We start from the raw sequence: 19284 nt of genomic DNA on the forward strand, positions 1-19284 counted from the left end.
AGGTATTTTTTTTCCTCCGTAATTGTGCGGCAAAGCTAAGGATGTTTGAGGGCCGCACTAGGATAACTCGGGGAATTCTAAACTGTCCGACGCGTGCTTCAAATAAGTCCAAGCCGCTTCTTTGTTGTTGCAATCAACTATTTATTTCACTTTGATTGTCTTACTTCAGATCTTACACTGACTGACCAGGCCAAACCATCCAATAGTGCCAACAATAAACGGCATTAAACACGGTCAACAGAAATTATGACCACCCGGTGCACCCACTTCCTCAAACATAATAAGCCAGCACGCCAGTATGGCTCCCATTCATACCTTCAGTGACAGCCACGCCCACCTCGACACACCCACCACCCAAGTGTCAAAGGCATGCGCTCCCGTCACCTCAATAATCATTCATTTTATTCATATGGCTCTTACATTCCGGCCCCTAATTATTACAAAATAATTATCTGAAATGTTAACATGTAAGAGACAATCCTAAAAAACAAATAATCATAAATTGTTCAATATTAATTTATCTAAATCTGTCTTTAAGAATAAGCAATCAACTAGAGAAAAGGAAGTCACTAGTAATGAGAAAGCAAAGAAAAGAGTTGTTAAAATGTTCATGTTGTCTCCGCCTCCTGAAGCAGGCACAACTTGGTAATGGGTCTTTCCAGGTAGTTTGTCTTTGTCTTGATGCGAACTGACCGCACCAGTCCTCCTTTGTCAGGAACAATTTTCACAACTCTACCCATTAACCAAGAGTTGCGTGGAGCAGAGTCATCCACGATGAGAACGACGTCTCCTGGAAGAAAGTTCCGTCTTGTCCTTTGCCATTTCTGACGCTCTTATAGTTGAGGTAAGTATTCCTTTAACCAACGCTTCCAGAAGAGATCCGCCATATATTGCACTTGTCTCCATCTTCGCCGAGCGTAGATATCATTCTTGGAAAACACTCCTGGTGGCAATGAAGGCATGGTCTTTAACAGAAGAAGATGATTTGGAGTTGGTGCTTCCAGGTCGTGGGCATCAGTAGAGGCTTTGATTATAGGTCGACTGTTTATGATGGTCTCAACTTCGCAGAAAACCGTGTGAAGACTTTCTTCATCAAGACTCTGTGTTCTCAGAACAGAATTTAACACTTTCCGGACAGATTTAATAAGGCTTTCCCATGCACCTCCATGGTGTGAACCAGTAGGGGGATTGAAAGACCATTTTATTCCTTTCTGAAGGAGAGTGTTACTGATGAGAGTTTGATTCCATCTTTCAATTTCTTCTCTTAACTCTCGTTCAGCTCCCACAAAGTTGGTTCCATTGTCTGAACGTAGCTCCAGCACTTGACCACGTCTGGCAATAAATCTTCGGAGACCATTGATGAAGGAATCAGTATCCAGTGACGACAGCATCTCCAGGTGAACTGCTCTTATTGCCATGCAGGTAAAGATGACTCCATGTCGTTTTAACAGGCTTCTGCCACGTTTTATTTCAAAGGGACCAAAACAATTCACACCCACACAAGTAAATGGGGGTTTGTCTGGATACACTCGTTCCTGTGGAAGGTCTGCCATCCTTTGACTTCCTGGTGCAGCATGGAGTTGTCGACATGTCATGCATTTAGATAGGATCTTCCTAATTGCAACACTGGCACCAGGGATCCAATACCTTTGACGCAGTTCAGCAAGCATATGATTGCGTCCACCATGGCCTGTCTGATGATGTATGTGGCGCAGTAGGATTTCAGAGATGTAAAGGTCTTTAGCCAATATGGCTGGATATTTATCTTCAGCAGGCATAGCTGCTTTGCTTAGCCTTCCACCAACTCTTAGTACACCACCCTCAAGAACCGGATCAAGCTTATAGAGCTGGCTTGTTTTCTTCACACATTCATGTTTCTGTAAACTCATCATTTCCTCTGGATATCGCTTTCTTTGACAATAGCAGATGATGGCACTCTCAGCCTTTCCAAACTCCTCCACTGATAAGGCTCCCAATGCAACCTTTTTCTTGTACACATTCATTTCTTTCTTCAGCCTTTCTTGAAGTGTAACGTCATCAAGATCAGAGTCGGCAAAATCCAACTTTAGTTGTGCTCTCTTTTGAGCTAGTTTGGACAGCAATTGTTTAAACCTGAGTAGCCACCCTACCATTGTTTTCAGTTTGGCCCAAGAAGAAAATGAATGAATGAATTTCATAATTGGGTCCACTTGTTCATTGGTGCATGTCACATTAACGGAAACCAATGTCTTGACCTCTGGATCTTCTGGATCCTCCAGAGCAAAATGACTTACGTCCTCAGGATTTGCAGGCCATTTCCTTTCAGGGTCATGAAGAAACTTTGGTCCAGACACCCAGGTATCAGCCTTCAAAAAAGACTTCACACTTGTTCCTCTGGATGCCAAATCTGCTGGATTAATACTGGTAGCAATGTACCTCCACTGTGAGGGATTTGACAAACTGAGTATCTCTCCAACTCTATTTGTCACAAAGGTCTTAAACCTCAATCTTTCATTCTTGAGGTACTTCAAAACTGAAGTACTATCAGTCCAAAATACTGAGTCTTGCAGTTCCATCCTTAACTCCTTCCTCAACAGCTTATCCATACGGCTGACAACCACTGCAGCAGTCAACTCCATGCGAGGGATGGTGGTGGATTTCAGTGGAGCTACACGGGCTTTACCCATTATAAATGCACAATGCACTTGTCCATCAGCATTACACTGCAACAGGTAGCTCACAGTTCCATATCCATTCTCGCTTGCATCACTAAAATGATGAAGCTGCAAACTTGTGGCTTGTCCAAAGTCCTGTGGTTTCAGACATCTGCTAACTCCAAACCGTTCAAGCTGATGAAGTTCTTCCAGCCAGTTTTTCCACTTCTGGGAAGCATCATGTGGCAAGGGATCATCCCAGCCAACGTGTCTTCTGCTTAGATCTTGCAGAATCCCTTTTGCGACCAAAACAACTGGAGCCAGAAATCCAAGAGGATCGTAGATGGAACTTACGATGGACAAGACTCCTCGTCTTGTCAGAGGTCTGTCTTTGAGGATGATCTTGAATTTCAGCAGGTCTGATTGTACACACCACTGTACACCCAACACACGTTCCATTGGTAGATCATCATTATCCATATCCAGGTTCTTCACCTCAATTGACTTTTCATGCTGTGGTATTGCAGTAAGAACACTGCGTCGGTTACTTATCCATTTGAGAAGTTGAAATCCGCCTTTCTTACACAAAGCACGGAGTCCTTGGTATAATGACTTAGCTTCCTCTTCTGTGCTTACAGAAACCAAACAGTCATCCACATAAAAGTTGTGAAGCACAGCATTTATGACATTTGGTGTAAACAGTTGTTGATTGTCCTCTGCACACCTTCTCAGTGCAAAACATGCACAGTTTGGAGATGATGTAGCTCCAAAAAGGTGTGCAACCATTCGGTATTCCACCAGATGCTGGAATGGAGAGTATGAACTCTCCATTTGGCCACCAGAGAAATCTCAACAGATCAGAGTCAGATGGTGGTACTCGGACCTGATAAAGCATGGCCACAATGTCCGCTGTGATGACAACATGTTCTTTTCTGAATCTAGTGATGACACCAACCAATAAACTGGTGAGGTTTGGACCTTGTAAGAGTTGAGTGTTTAAAGATTTTCCTCCAAATGTTGCACCACAGTCAAACACGACTCTTATCTTCTTCTTATGAGGATGATATACTCCATGGTGTGGTATATACCAAACCCTCCCATCACACCGTTCAAGATTTTCAACTGAGACTCTCTCTGCGTAGCCCTTGGAAATTATGTCATTCATGAAGTTAGTATAGTCAGAATGGAATTGATGGTTTTTGGTAAACTTCCTTCTGAGATTCAACACACGCTGTTCAGCCACTTTCTTATTGTTGGGCATTTTCAGATCTTTGTGTCTCAGAGGTAAAGCGATGGTGTAATGTCCATCTTTCAACTTAACTGATTCTGTAACCAGCTCCATGAACTGATTATCTTCTCTGGACCATCCAGGTTGTTCATCTTGAGAACATTCAGGAAAATCAACCTTCATTTGTTGTTGCCACAAGTCCTCAAGTTTTGACACAGAAATCCTGTTTACAGTAACAGTTGGTTGTAGCTCTCTTGTGTCGACTTCATAGTCTCCTCTAAGGATCCAAGGATCAAGACGATCCTTGGATGGACAGTGAATGGACATTCACTGTCCATCCAAGGATCGTCTTGACTGCGTAGGGGCCTCCATTTTGACTTCGGATAACATCCCATGGCTCCAGCGCTCTAGGCACATTGGTCCCAATGAGCAAATCAACTCCTGAATTGATTTCGATAATCTTCAAATTTTTCAGATGTGGCCATCTTTCGAGGTCTTCTTGGTGTGGAATGTTGCTATAATGAACAGGCATGCTTCTCTGTGTGAATACGTCAGGTAATTCACAAAAGATGTCTTCATTTAGCCCAGCAATCTCCAGATCTGACACAATGTTGCTTCCAACCACCTTCTCTTGACCCATTGTTCGCAGAAGGATGCTTGTATGTCTCCCAGTAACATTTAATCTGTTCATCAATTCTTCAGTACAGAAAGATGCAGAGCTTCCAGGGTCTAAAAAAGCATATGTTATTATTGTCTTCTGGCTCTTTGTAGACTTCACTCTGACTGGTAAAAATAGAGAGAGTACAGCTATGCTCACCGGCCCCAGTTAGACCACTGGACTGAGCAGAGATGAAGGCACTTCCACTTGTTGTCTCCACTTCCTTCTTATGGACTGGAGCAATTTCCTTTTCTTTGGAGAATACATGAAGCATAGTGGGATGTCTTAAGCCACACACTTTACAGTGATGTCGCCTTTTACAGTCTTTGCTGATGTGCCCAGTGCATAAACAGCCAAAGCACACCCCATTTTCTTTCAGAAATGTCAACTTCTCCCCATGTGACCTCCTTTCCAATAGAGGGCATGTGTCCAAGGAATGTCCAGCTCCACAAAATAAACAACTCTTTATGACAGTCGTCTCTCTTCCTTTCTTTACTTCAGAGTCGGTTTTCTTCTGCATGTCTCCAACAACAGTAGCAAAACTACTTCCATTTATCTTTAATCGCTGTTGTGATTTATAAATTCCAACATCCTTCTTTGGTCTAGATGTAGAATCTTGGATATCACCAAAAAGTGGATCACTGGCAATCTTCACTTGCCTTTCTACAAACCGAACAATGTCACTGAAGGTGGCTCTTCTTTTGAACTTCTCCTGTAAATCACACACATCATTTCTCCACCTGTCTCGCAGTTTAAAAGGCATTTTTTTGATAATTGTTTGCATATTGGTAGGAACATCCAACTCATGCATACATCCATTGTTTTCCATCACATTACAGCATTCCCTGAGCAGAAGGCTGAATGCTTGTAAAGCCTTTACATCTTCTGCTTGCAAAGCAGGCCATGATAAAACTTTATTCATGTATGCAGCAATGATCTTCAATGAACAACCAAAATGTTCTTGAAGCAAAGATTTAGTTTTAGCATATCCAGAATCATTAGGCATATGAACACAGCTTCTCACTAGGTCACGAGGCTGACCTCTAGTGAACTGCTCCAGAAAGTATAGACAGTCTTTGGCACTGTGAGCTTTTGTTTCAATGCTGTGTTCAAACGCTGTCATGAATGTTTTAAACTGGAGTGGATCACCATCGAATATTGGTATGTCCCGTTTTGGCAGAAAGAATAAAGATTGTTGATTTACAAGCAAGCTTGTAATTTCATTCTGTCTTTCCAACACATTCAACTGACAATGAATGTTTCTGATGTGATGATTGTGGCTGTGGCTGATGAAACATTTGGTCTGTTGGAACTTCAACTTGTGTTGTTTTTGTCTTCACCTGGTCAGTCAATGTGTCTGGATTTTGTTTAACTTTTGTTTCTTTAGGTCGTGCTCCCAAATAAGAATAGGACTGAAAGGTTGGAGCTTTATCATGACATTCAGTTTCAGCTGCTGTAGGTACAAATGTCTCTGCATCAACATTCAATATTTGAGATCTTTTATTTTCACGCTCAAAATATGAATTCATGCCATCAGACCTAATCTGAGCAGCACTGCTTACTTGAGAACAGACAGAGCCCTGCAACACTTTAACTTTAGCCATTGAAGCTGCAATTTCAATCTCCAAATCCAGTTCTTCTTTCTTTTTTCTTAGTTGTTCCTCCTGCTCCTCTAAAGCATGTTTTTGTTTCAACTTGTGTCGTGCCTTTAATGCAGCCATGTCTGCTTCTGCTTTAACACGAGCTGAAGATGTAGGAGACAGAGAGGACTTAGTTCTTGATGAACGACATCCTCTAGACCTTCTGCTGTCAACATTAGAAACACTATCACTTGGCTTGACATCATCCTGAACATCAGCATTTTCTTCACACTCTGAATGCTGAGAAACAAAAGGTGCATTAAGCTCTTTATTCACACAGGGTTCAGCTCTGGACATTTGAGCCTGATTTAAATCAGCTTCTTCACCTATTTGAGCTTCATTGTTCAGTTGCTCTGCATCTAAAAGCCATTTTTCAACTTCTTGTATAAATTCAGAATTTACACAAGCTTGAAAACCAAGTGTTTTGTCTTTCTTGTTCTTCAGTAGGAAACAGAGGAATAAAAGACTCATACAGCTGATTTGCATTTTCAAGCGATAATTTTAAATCGTCACAATGAGACTGAACACTCTTGAGATTCCCTTCATTTTTCATAAGCTCTTTAATAATGTTTATCTCTCCTTTAATTTTATGAACTTTTGCTTTGAGATCCTTTTGAAGCTTCTCAATTTTATTTTGTAATGCTTTAACAGTTAATTTTGATCGTCTTTTTTCTTCTTTACCGCTTACAACCGAGCTTGATTTAGATCCAGCTGACTCCATTTTCCGTTGTTTGTCCTTAACAATTCCTCTTCAGACAAAGCGAGTCAGTGTGCGTGTTTGTGTTTCCATACCTCAGTTCCAGCGGACTTGATTGAGCTGCAGTGAAGGAATCTCATTCAATTAACTGATGACGCTGCGATGCGCTCGATGCGCCATAGCCGCTTCCAAACTGTTCCAAGCATAAGCGAATCCAGACTTGCCTATCCAATGAGCCGCTCATTCGATTGTCATTTTCTGTTGACGATAATTGTGCGGCAAAGCTAAAGATGTTTGAGGGCCGCACTGGGATAACTCGGGGAATTCTAAACTGTCCGACGCGTGCTTCAAATAAGTCCAAGCCGCTTCTTTGTTGTTGCAATCAACTATTTATTTCACTTTGATTGTCTTACTTCAGATCTTGCACTGACTGACCAGGCCAAACCATCCAATAGTGCCAACAATAAACGGCATTAAACACGGTCAACAGAAATTATGACCACCCGGTGCACCCACTTTCTCAAACATAATACGGCAGTATGGCTCCCATTCATACCTTCAGTGACAGCCACGCCCACCTCGACACACCCACCACCCAAGTGTCAAAGGCATGCGCTCCCGTCACCTCAATAATCATTCATTTTATTCATATGGCTCTTACATTCCGCTTACTCGCTGATGAACGAGTACAGCCGGTGTTACGTCAATCCGCGTTACGCGTAGGGAACTACGGACACCGTGAAAGCTCAAACAACATGTTTCGGCAAAGTTGTCACTTTCTTCACGTTTTGCGGGAAACAAATAGTGATAATACTAATAACAATAATAATAAAAAATAATAGTAATGATAAATACATATATGTCACATATTATAATTATAATTATTTGTATATATATATATATATATATATATATATAGGGAATGCATTTTCATGCTCAATATTACCCATCAGATACCGTTCCCCTTGTTATACAGTGGGGGAACCCTATCTGATGGCCATATTTTGCCGCGTGGGCGGAGCGGCAAGAAGACGCAGGGGGAACCGTATCTGATGGGGAAACGCGGACACCGGCCGCTACATTGAAACCATTGTTTAGTTACAAAAAAAATAACGTCCGGTTCCGCTTCGATGGCGCCCTCAGTGTAATGAGAACTCACGGGGCTGGAACCATTCCGTTCCGTTCTGTACCATTCCGTGCAGTGCGAAAGCGGCTAAAATGATGGAAAGAAAAGCTTCATAATATTTGATCTCACACAACTTAACCAATAATAAGAGATATGTTGTACAATTAGTTTTATTCCCCTTCTTCCAACTTTGGTTGATAACAAAACATGAATTCATTCATTTTCCATATATCTGTGTAATCATTACAGGGGCCTGGTGTCAACTCCAGGATGATAAAGAACATGGCTGCTGCTCTCAGTTCCTTCTTGTCCTTTCAGCTCCCCTTAGGTGTTTTGGTGGATGTTTGGCTTGGTTAGTAAAACCAACACTGCATATAGTACACATCAGCACACACAGAAATGTACATTACCATGGCAACCCCAGCATAGTCTTAACCCTAACTAATGAAACATGATTCAAATCAGATTTTAAAATACAGAATTGTAGACAAGTGAATGTGAGAAATTATTTAAATTGTACAAGCGCAAGTAATTGATTGGTTTATACAAGTAAAAAGAATAAATTCTTATAAATGTAAGAAGTAGCTGAAGAAAATCAATTTAGCAAATAAATGATGAAACCTTGAGACAGAAATGTGAGCCTAAACAGAGCACTTTGCTTTGTAGGTAGAAGTTGTTGCAGCAACATACTACCTCATGTTCAGGTCTCTCTCACCCGACAGAACCAACGTAGCCTCAATATCAGTGTACAGGACTGATATTACAGATAAGCAAACTACTATATTTTATGAGCAACAGAAGCAACAAAAGAAGGTCATGGAATCCGAGTCCAGATTTACCATCTTTCAGAGCAAATGAAGTAGGCTGGACGATAAATCAGTAACGGTATATATCACAATAGACACACGATCAATATCAATAGATGAAACATGCGACAGAACATTTAGTATATAGAATATTCACTGTATTCACTAGTGGTTTGTGGAGGATGAAGAAGCATTTCCACACAGAGTTCAGACCTGAGCCTCGTTCAGAACCTTTGGGAAGCTTTGAGCAGTGGTCAGCCTCTCCCATAATCAGTACAAAGACCTTGGTGAAAAATGAAACAGGATTTCTATCAGTGAGGTAGCATGTTTCCTCTCAACATTCCAGACTGTCTTTGCTGAAGCAGGAACAGTTGGAGAACATTTTGAGTATTTGCCAGAATTAAAATATGGAAACAAAAACAATAAGGAGAGAAATAAGCCTGTAAAAGCTGGTAAAGGGCAGGCTGGAGATGCTATGTGATAAACAAATGAGAGGGCAGAGCTCATTAATGAGAGATTCTGAAATCTACCAATCAAGACATGGAGAAGAAAAAACTTTTATTTTGGTAAGAACTAGTAGTTGGTAGTTGGTAGGAACATCCTCTCATCATGGACTCATTATTACTTAACCCTGTGACTGAGCCTGGTTGATTAGCTGAGTTACTTGGAATAGGCCAGTGGTGGATGTTTGGAATGTGGAATCCTTTGCCAATCTGTCATTTGAACTCCAAGCCAGAGAATTCACTGTGAAAGCAGAGTTGGTTTCTAAGAGTTTTGGATGCTTGTTGTTTTAGGCTTTTGTTGCTTAACGTTTTCTCAATAGAAACTGGATGAATCTCCGCGATGCAGAGACGGGGAAGGTGCTGTGGCAAGGAACAGAGGATCTATCTGTACCAGGGGTAGAACATGAAGGTATGTTCACTCAGTACTTATTTTATTAAATGCACAAGTTTGATTGCTAGGCTCAGAAATATGATTATCAGGTGGCCTCAGTCAATGAGTTTGGGACGACATTCAAAAACACATGGGACCCTCTAAAGACAAAGTTATTTTGTGTCTTAAAATTTGATCGGTCAGTCGGTCATCTTACACGCATATCTCTAGTGAGGTCGCTGATGCCTGTCAACAGGCAAGAGGTGGGGCTACCCTGAACAGGAGCTAACTCTATTCAGGGGTTACCCTGGAATAATTAGTTGCAGACGAAATAATTAGTCCGCAACTAATTATTTCGAGTGGGCTGTGGTATGGGGGATGGAACTAATGTAATACTAAAAATCAGTCAAATCAGCTTCCGAAAACTTCAGAGTAATTGTGTTCTATTCCAATCCTTGAGAGCTAAAATAAACTGGAAGGTCATTTTTAACAGGTCTTCAGGAGCTCATGAGTAGTTAGGTATACCTGATACACCAAACAGAAGTCAAGTTTAAATGTCTCAGGAAGACATCAATTTAAATTTTGAATACACCTCCATTATAACCCAAAATTTCTTCTTAATTTTTCTGATTTAGTTCAATCTATTTTTTTGAACTGTAATGCTTTGTTCTGAGTGTAGGCACACACAGCAGCAAATCATGACACCTTGTCCTCCTATGGTCTGGTCCCTGTGGGTTAGTTTTTGTTTTCTTAAATGTCTCTGAAGCTCTAAAATGTGTAGCAGAACTCAGATCTTTAGACCTTTTATTTTATTTATCCTTTAATTTTACCAGGTAGGTTGATTGAAAACAAATTTTCATTTTTAACAACAGTCTGTTGAACCTGGTCCTTGTGATTTGTTGTGCAGACCTGTTGGTAATGCACATATCATTTTTATGTAATTTTTAATAACTTGTTTACAGAAATTATTCATGATGAATTCTGAATTAATTCAAAACCAGCCCCACTAACTTTCTTCCACGTGGTACGTAAACAAACTGCTTCTGGTTTCAGGTTACCATTGTGCTTGTCCCTCCATCTTGACCAGATAGTCAGTCTTAGGATTGCTTCTTAAATGTCTTTAGATTATAGTGGTTATTTTATTTTTAACAAATTATTAAAATTTTTTAGCTCGCGTCCCAAAGAAGATCCTGAAATGTAAAGCTGTTTCCAGAGAGCTGAACTTCTCTTCCACTGAGCAGCTGGAGAAGTTTCGGTTGGAGCAAAAGGTTTTCTTCAAAGGACAGTGTCTAGAAGGTAAGCAGTGATGGTGCTGCCGGAGACAGCAGTATGCCCCACTTATTTCATACAGACCCTAATAAGTTACATATTCATGTTTCAACACAGACAATGGCAGTATGTGGAATTAAAGCCTAAATTAAATTGGAAAATTACTCATTCTGTGGAGCTCTGCCCTTTTAGCTTATTTTATGTAATTAATATTAGTTTAATGTTTTAAATGTTTATTTGTGATAATCTTGAAATAATGGGAATAAAATGTTTCTTGTGAAATGTAAAAATATTACGATTGCTGGGGTCAGAATCCTTGTTTTTGAGCTCAAAGTGTTTAAGCAGTGTTTCTCAACCTTTTTTGGGCCAGCCCCATGTTTATCTTGTTTTGATAAACATGTTGTTTATCAATTGTTGTTTATCAATTTATTGATGTTTATCAAACATCAACATCAATGTTGATGTTTGATAAACATCAACATGATTAATATCATTAATATTTTATTAATCCTACCGGGACGAAGCCCGCTGTGGAGCGGGCAAGCACGTGACGCATTTATAAGGCTTCGTAATAACACAGACGGCACACCGAGTGTTCATTTCACCTCTGGTGGACAGTACGGACTTCAAACTTTATAAAAGTGGTGTTTTTATATTGGTTTTGTGGTTATTTACTTGAAAATAAAGCCAGGAATATGATCGATCATTTCCGCCTTACTGTGTGGGGGTCTAACTGAACCACATTTCGACACAACCAATGAAAATGTGTTGACGGTCTGTTGCTAGGTAGAACGGAGACACGTGGGGACAAACAAGGGGGGGGGGGATTTGGATACGGCAAGAGACTAGGGAGAATTGATGCTGTGGATTTTACTAAGAGTGTTTCGATAGGTTTTTTATTCAGTAAGTATGTTATTTAGAGTTTGTGGTGTGTGTAGTGTTAGTAGTAGTTTTGCTAGCGATCGCTGCACGGCTTCGTAACGAGCTCTGACGCACCAAGAAGAGAAAGACTGCGCCCTGGAATGGCCATTTAGACCTTGGCCTACAAGGGTTAATGATATTAATAAAATATCATTAATAGATATTGATGATATTAATGATAATGATTAATGATATTAATATCATTAATCATTAATGATAATATCTATTAATGATATTTTTTATTTATCATTAAAAATAATTTCCCAGAAAACAAAAAAGCAATGTGAATAGAAATTATTTTTTACAGAGGTCTACTAAAAATGCAATGAACATTCAATTTAAAATTGGTAGGCCTAACAGCAGCCAATCAGAGTGGAAAAAATATTCTTGTTCTGTGCCATTTTCTGATGTTAGTTGTTAAATATTCCACAAAATGACCAGATAAAAGATGAACAACATGCCAGTTTAAACTTTGAACTATTTGCACAAAGACTGAGCTCTGCAACATTAAAACATGGATAGAGCTGCAATTATTTCAATCGTAACTCTTCTTCTCTTCAGTATTTCTGAGTTTCTGGTGGTCCAGCTCTGTGCTGCCTTCAGGAAAATGGGACATCAGAGTATCATTCATAAAATTTCACCAACATGACATTTACTGTGTAAAGCTGGAAACACTGACAGCTGTTTCTTCCAGCTTTCAGTGGAAAAAACAAAAGTTTCAGATCCTTTAATGTCATACAAATATGGTACAGAAACATGGATTATATCTTTATATAGACCTGTCCATTGATTTATAGATTAATAGTTTTACTGGACAGAAATTACAAAGAACAAATCTGGTTCTTAATCAAATCCTAAAGAGTCAAATTGAAAGTGTCATGGAGTCATTTAACAGGCTCATGACATTAACACTGACATGAAAAATAATATTGAAAAAATAAATATATCAACTCTAATCAAAAACATAAATAATGATAACAATAAGGTCCTTACTGTTATCGTCTGTAAATATATTTCTTCTTAGTACTAGATGTGGTCTCAACAAACTCATGGCACTTCAACAATATTATCTTTTGTCTGAAAACAGTATCTGTTTATTCTTGCCATACAGTCCACTGTATTAATTATTGCTCGAAAGGTCTTGCCATACCAGTTTATTCCTCTGTACTTACTTTAGTTTCTCTGTAACTGATGTCGCCCTGTCGGATCACTTTGCTGTTATCTTTGAAAGTTCTTTATCCGTTAACCCACTTGGATTAAAAGCTACTATTACAAAACGTTCTCTCACAGAAAACACGGCAGAAACATTTAATCAAATCTACTCTTCTTCCTTGCCCTTAAGCTGTAATGACGACGATAAGTTGGTAAATGTTTTTCAGTCTAACATTTCTGATATCATTGATTACATTGTCCCCATTAAAGTGAAGGTTGGGTCTGGTAGAAAGAAATCTCCATGGAGAAATGCACAAACAGTTCAATCTGCAAGACAATTCTGCCGTAGGGCCAAACGGAAATGGCGTAAAACTCAACTTTACGTTTATTATGAAATCTATAAAGAAAGACTACGTAACTATCACTCAGCACTAAAACATGTGAGGAAGCTTTCTTACAGACTATGGGAGAACCACAGTGCTGGTTCTGTTGGACCTCAGTGCAGCTTTTTACACAGTTGACCATGACATTTTACTCAATAGACTGGAGAGTTGGGTTGGACTCTCCGGTCCAGTGCTCAACTGGTTTGAATCTTACATAAAGAACAGGAATTTCTTTGTTTCATTCGGAAACTTCTCATCCGAGAGGTCAAAGGTCACATTTGGGGTACCCCAAGGTTAAATCCTAGGAGCCCTCTTATTCAATAGTTATATGCTCAAACTGGCTCAGATTATAACAGGAAATAAGATCAGCTACCATAACTATGCAGATGATACACAGCTCTACATCACGATGTCACCAGGTGACTCTGAACCCATCCAATCACTGAATAGATGCTTAGAACAGATCAATGTGTGGATGTGCCAAAACTTTCTCCACCTGAACAAAAACAAAAATGAAGTTATTATCTTTGGACCTAAAGAGGAACAAACTAGAGTCAATGCACAGCTTCAGTTATTACAACTGAAAACCAGCGATCAGGCCTGAAACCCATTTCCAGGATTAGAGAACTTATATCTCAGCGCGATCTAGAGAAACTCGTCCATGCGTTTATCTTTAATCGCATTGATTATTGCAACAGCGTCTTCACAGGTCTGACTAATGAACCAATCAAACAGCTGCAGCTGATCCAGAAGCTGCTGCTCACGTTCTCATTAAAACCAGTAACTTAGAGCACATAACACCAGTTTTAAAGTCCCTACACTGGCTGCCTGTAGCTCAGAGAATAGACTTTAAAATACTGTTGTTAGTTTATAAATCACTGAACGGTTTAGCACCACAATACATTAAAGATCTGTTGTTGCTGTACCAACCGTCTAGACCCCTCAGGTCTTCTGGTTCTGGTCTGCTCTGCATCCCCAGAACCAGAACCAAAAGCGGAGAAGTAGCATTCAGCTTCTATGCACCACAAATTTGGAACAAACTTCCAGAAAACTGTAAAATAGATTAAACACAGCGTGCCTTTAAATCTCGACTTAAAACCCACCTGTTTAGAGTTGCTTATGGAACATAAACAACAATTGGGATTTGAATCCCAACCTGGGTTCAAGCGCTAGGGAGAAAAAAGAGGTGCGGGTTGGAGCCCGCACCTCTTTTTTCTGAGGTGCGGGCTCCAACCCGCACCTCTTTTTTCCCCCGCTGTTTTAAAAGGGGTTTATGCTTGTTTCTGTATTAATCATCAAAAATAATGCATATAATATAAAAATAATACAGGCATCTACGAAAAATGCAATGAACATTCAAGTTAAAATTGGTAGGTCTAACAGCAGCCAATCAGAGTGGAAAAAATATTATTTTGTGCCATTTTCTAGTTGTTAAATATTCCACAAAATGACTAGATAAAAGATGTACAACATGCCAGTTTAAACTTTTAACTATTTGCAAACGACTGAGCTCTGCAACATTAAAACATGGACAGAACTGTAACTACATTAATCATAACTCTTCTTCTATTCAGTGTTTCTGTCGGTTTCTGGTGGTGCAGCTCTGTGCTGCCTTCAGGAGAATGGGACATCAGAGTATCATCCATAAAACTTCACCCACATGGCATTTACTGTGTAAAGCTGGAAACACTGACAGCTGTTTCTTCCAGCTTTCAGTGGAAAAAACAAAAGTTTCAGATCCTTTAATGTCATACAAATATGGTACAGAAACATGGATTATATCTTTATATAGACCTGTCTATTGATTATAGATTAATAGTTTTACTGGACAGAAATCCAAAGAACAAATCTGGTTCTTATTCAAATCCTAATGAGTCAAATTGAAAGTGTCATGGAGTCAAAAGCCTCATGACATTAACACTGACATGAAAAATAATATTGAAGAAATATATCAAATCTAATTAAAAACATAAATAAGTGATCAGTTCTTTACTATTATGGTCTGTAAGATATATTTATTCTCAGTATTAGATATGGTCTCAACAAACCCATGACATTTCAACAATATTATTTTACCTTTTATCTGGAAATAGTGTCTGTTTATTCTTGCCATACAGTTTCTGTATTAATTAATAACTCGAAAGGTCTTGCCATACTAGTTTATTCCTCTGTATTTACTTTAGTTTCTTGGTTTATTCTTGCATTTTGTTCTTCATTCATTTCCATTTAGTTTCATTTGATTAGTATTATCCTCTCTTGGTTTATTGCTATGTCCACTTTAGTTTCTTTCCTGTTGCTACATTTATTTGATCATTTATTGACCATCAGTAATCTTCACTCATCACCTGCTGCGCCTCCTAATCGTCATGTGTTTCACATCATGTGTTGATTTTTTCACTGTTCAGCGTCGGATTCTCTGTTTTTATGCCATAATTCACATCAAGTTCGTCGTTCCGTTTTATGGAACTGCCTGTTTCAGAGTTTTGCGCAATGTGTGCGTCGTTTTTTTTTTGTTTGTTTTTTTACCGCGTATGGTGCAGGGCGGTCAGGAAGCGTATCGATGGGGAGAAGGCAGACTGACATAAACCTTTTAAAACAACTGAAACAATTTCTGCATTCTGATTATTGAAATTTAAAAGTGCTGTGTTGTTCTATCACCCCCGTTTCATACCGGACAGCATTAACAGCTCCGGTGTTAATGCTATAAAATGAACGTCCTCTATTGTGGTATCACCCATGGAGGGATTTCTTGATTTCTTTATTTAAATGGGTTCATTTTTCAGAGGGATATACAGTGAGGGTATCGTGATTTTAGCTACCAGTAGCAGGAGAACGGAGCTGAGCCAAGAAGCTAACAAAAGCTAGCAAACACTGAATAGAAGAGCTGCCATCGATACAGTTCCAGCCAAGCATGGTTTAATGTTACACAATACAGTTTTACCAAGTTGCTCAAAGTCTAAACTGGTATTGTTGTGCATTTAAGGTGTAAACTTTACCTTCGACCAAACGCCCCCCCAAAGGCATCCCAGCGCCCTCCTTTGGTAAAAATGTCCGCCAGCGCCCCCTGCCGTCTTCTGAACGCCCCATGGGGGGCGGTACCGCCCATGTTGAGAACCGCTAGTCTATATGCAACCTCACTGGATTACTTGAATGACCTCCTTATTTCACATTCAACTAATAGATCCTTACGATCACGAGCCTGTAATCTTCTACACCTTCCTCGATCAAGACTAAGGACTATGGGTGATCGAGCATTTGCTGTGGCTGCTCCTCGTCTATGGAACTCTCTTCCGGACTATTTGAGAGCCCCGCAATTATTGTCCGATTTTAAAACCTTTCTTTTTAGACAAGCCTACTCCACTCTTAAATGACTGTCTTTTTTTTTAATTGTTTTTGATTGCTGATTTTATTTGTTTTTAGCTGCACCGTGCAGCACTTTGAGATTTTTATTAATGAAAAGTGCGTTATAAATTAAATTGATTATTATTATTAGCCGTAACTGAATTCCTCTCTGAAGTCACCCAAGTAGGAACAGGATTGTCCTCTCTCAACCAGTACAGTAAGGTTCTAATGTTAGCCTCAAAGTAGTAATATAAGAAGTTGGGGAGTGACAAGCCACCAAGACCATGGGGTAGCTGTAGCATCTTACTGCCTATTTGTGGGTGCTTTTTATTCCAAATAAATGACGACAACTCACTATTTAAATTTGTAAAGAAAGTCCTGTTGAGGAACACTGGCACGCTCTGAAATAGATAAAGTAATTTGGTCAGTATTGCCATTTTGATCACGTTGACTCTTTCTCACAGGGATAGAGGCAGGGATGCCCATGTAGCGATGTCCTTCCTAAGGTTCACCAGGAGAGGCAGATAGTTTGCTGTATAGAGATCTTTGTGACTGTGAGTAATCCAAATACCAAGGTATTTAAATTTGGCAGAGCTAATTTTGAAAGGAACTGGACCCATATGCTGCTCTTCAATTGGGGTCACAGGCATCAATTCACTTTTTTGAAGGTTATGTTTTCAAACTTTTGAAGTAAAATAAGTAACTCGGGAATACTAGGCAAGGGATCTGAAATATAAAGAAGTGTATCATCAGCGTATAAGGAAACTTTGTTTAAAGGCATCAAACCGATTGATGCCTTTAATTTCTGGGCTGTTCCGCAAAGCCACTGCGAGTGGTCCAATCGCAATTGCGAATAAGAGTGGCGAGAGTGGGCACCCCTGCCTCGTACCACGTTTCAATTAAAAATAACTGGATAGATTACTGTTAGTACGTACTGCTGCCATTGGCAAGGTATATATCAGCTTCACCCATGAAACAAATTTAGGACCAAAATTAAACATCTCCAAGGTCTTAAAGAGATAGTTCCACTCCACCCGGTCAAACGGTTTCTCAGCGTCCAGCGAGATTAAAATCTCATTACAATTGTGACCGGGCGGAGCAGAAGTATACAACACATTAAACAGCCACCTGATATTAAAGAAGGATTGACGATTTTTAATAAGACCAGTCTGGTCAGGTGAGACAATTGTGGGGATAATCTGTTCGACTCGTTTTGCCAACATCTTGGTAAGAATTTTTACATCAGTGTTTAAAAGTGATATTGGGCGATATGAACTGCAGTTCCAGGGGTCTTTATCCTTCTTTAAAAGCAACCAAATTACCGCCTGATGTATAGACAGCGGCAATAATTGTGTGGCCAGGGATTCCTCAAAAACTGATAACAGTGGAGAAAGTAAATCCGAAAATTTCTTAAAGAATTCTGCCGGGAAACCATCTGGTCCTGGAGATTTTCCATTTTGCATGTTTTTAATTGCAGAGTTTATCTCAGCTGAAGAAAAATCTCTTTCCAACTCGTTAGATAGGTCAGAACTTAGTGAAGGTACTTTAATACAGTATCTTTTAAAAAGTCATCCAATTCAGTTGGGTTAAGTGATGCTTCATACTTATACAGAGATTGGTAACATTTGCTGAAACATTGACTAATTCCTGCATTCTCACAACAGTCTACACCATGCTCATCATTTATTGCTGGGATATTCTGTTTAGCTGAGCGCTGTTGTAGCTGCTGTGCAAGAAGGCGTCCAGCCCTCTCACCATGCTCAAAGTAGCCATACCTAGATTTGGATATTAAATATTCGGCCTGTTGGGTACATAAGATGTTAAACTCTGTTTGGAGTAATATACGTTTCTTAAGTGAATCTTGTGTAAAAGTGTGGCAGCATTCCCTGTCTAATTGTAGAATCTGATCTTAGCAATGATGTTACTCTGGTGTTAGCAATTTTAGCCGTTCGATGCCTTTCTTCTTTTTATTTGCACAGTAAGAAATTATTTGGCCTCTCAGGAAAGCCTTTAATGACTCCCAAACAGCGCTGAGTGGCATCCCAGGAGTCTGATTAACATCAATAAAAAATGTTATTTCGGAAGCAAGCATATCGACGAAGTCTTTTTCAGATAAAACACCAAGGACAATAGACCAATTGCGTAACAAGAACGTTACGCAATTGGTCGTAACGTTCCTTACGAACGTTCCATAGTCCGCTCATAATACGAGCGGACTGGTCAGAAATGACTATCGCTCCATAATCATATTCTCTCACTAAAAGTAAAATCCGTTTATCGAGGAGAAAATAGTCAATCCGCGAATAGCTCTTAAGAACAGGGGAGAAGAACGAATACCATTTTAGGGTCGGATTTCGAAAACGCCACACGTCAACCACTCCGTAAGTGTTAAGAAATGAATTAATTGACTGGGCAAATTTAGAGAGAGAGAGAGATCCTTCCCACTGTACTACGATCAAGGGATGATAGCACACAGTTCACATCTTCCCCAATTATGAGATTGTGTTGTCGGGAAAAGTCGAGCTCATCCCACTTCTCCATGCTGGAGATTTGAGT

At 39.6% G+C, this 19284-nt stretch overlaps 1 protein-coding gene across 4 annotated transcripts in view; it reads left to right on the forward strand.

Moving 5' to 3' along the window:
- Window positions 1-19284, forward strand: part of pde6d (phosphodiesterase 6D, cGMP-specific, rod, delta) — a 58785-nt gene that overhangs the window by 18411 nt on the left and 21090 nt on the right. For 2 of the 4 annotated variants that reach the window (XR_014087405.1, XM_008408162.3), the window contains exons 2-3: window positions 9612-9700; window positions 10832-10957. Coding sequence is in view for 3 of the 4 variants with exons in the window: in XM_008408162.3 (XP_008406384.1) it covers window positions 9612-9700; window positions 10832-10957 (215 nt within the window). In the remaining variant the exon portion in view is untranslated. Of the gene's footprint in view, window positions 1-7838; window positions 8335-9611; window positions 9701-10831; window positions 10958-17192; window positions 17234-19284 lie in introns of those variants that run through there. The other 2 variants (XM_081606693.1, XM_008408163.3) reach the window with 2 other exon arrangements.

The sequence above is a fragment of the Poecilia reticulata genome, chromosome 4, assembly GCF_904066995.2.
Source record: "Poecilia reticulata chromosome 4, P_reticulata-male-v2, whole genome shotgun sequence".
Lineage (NCBI taxonomy): Eukaryota > Metazoa > Chordata > Actinopteri > Cyprinodontiformes > Poeciliidae > Poecilia > Poecilia reticulata.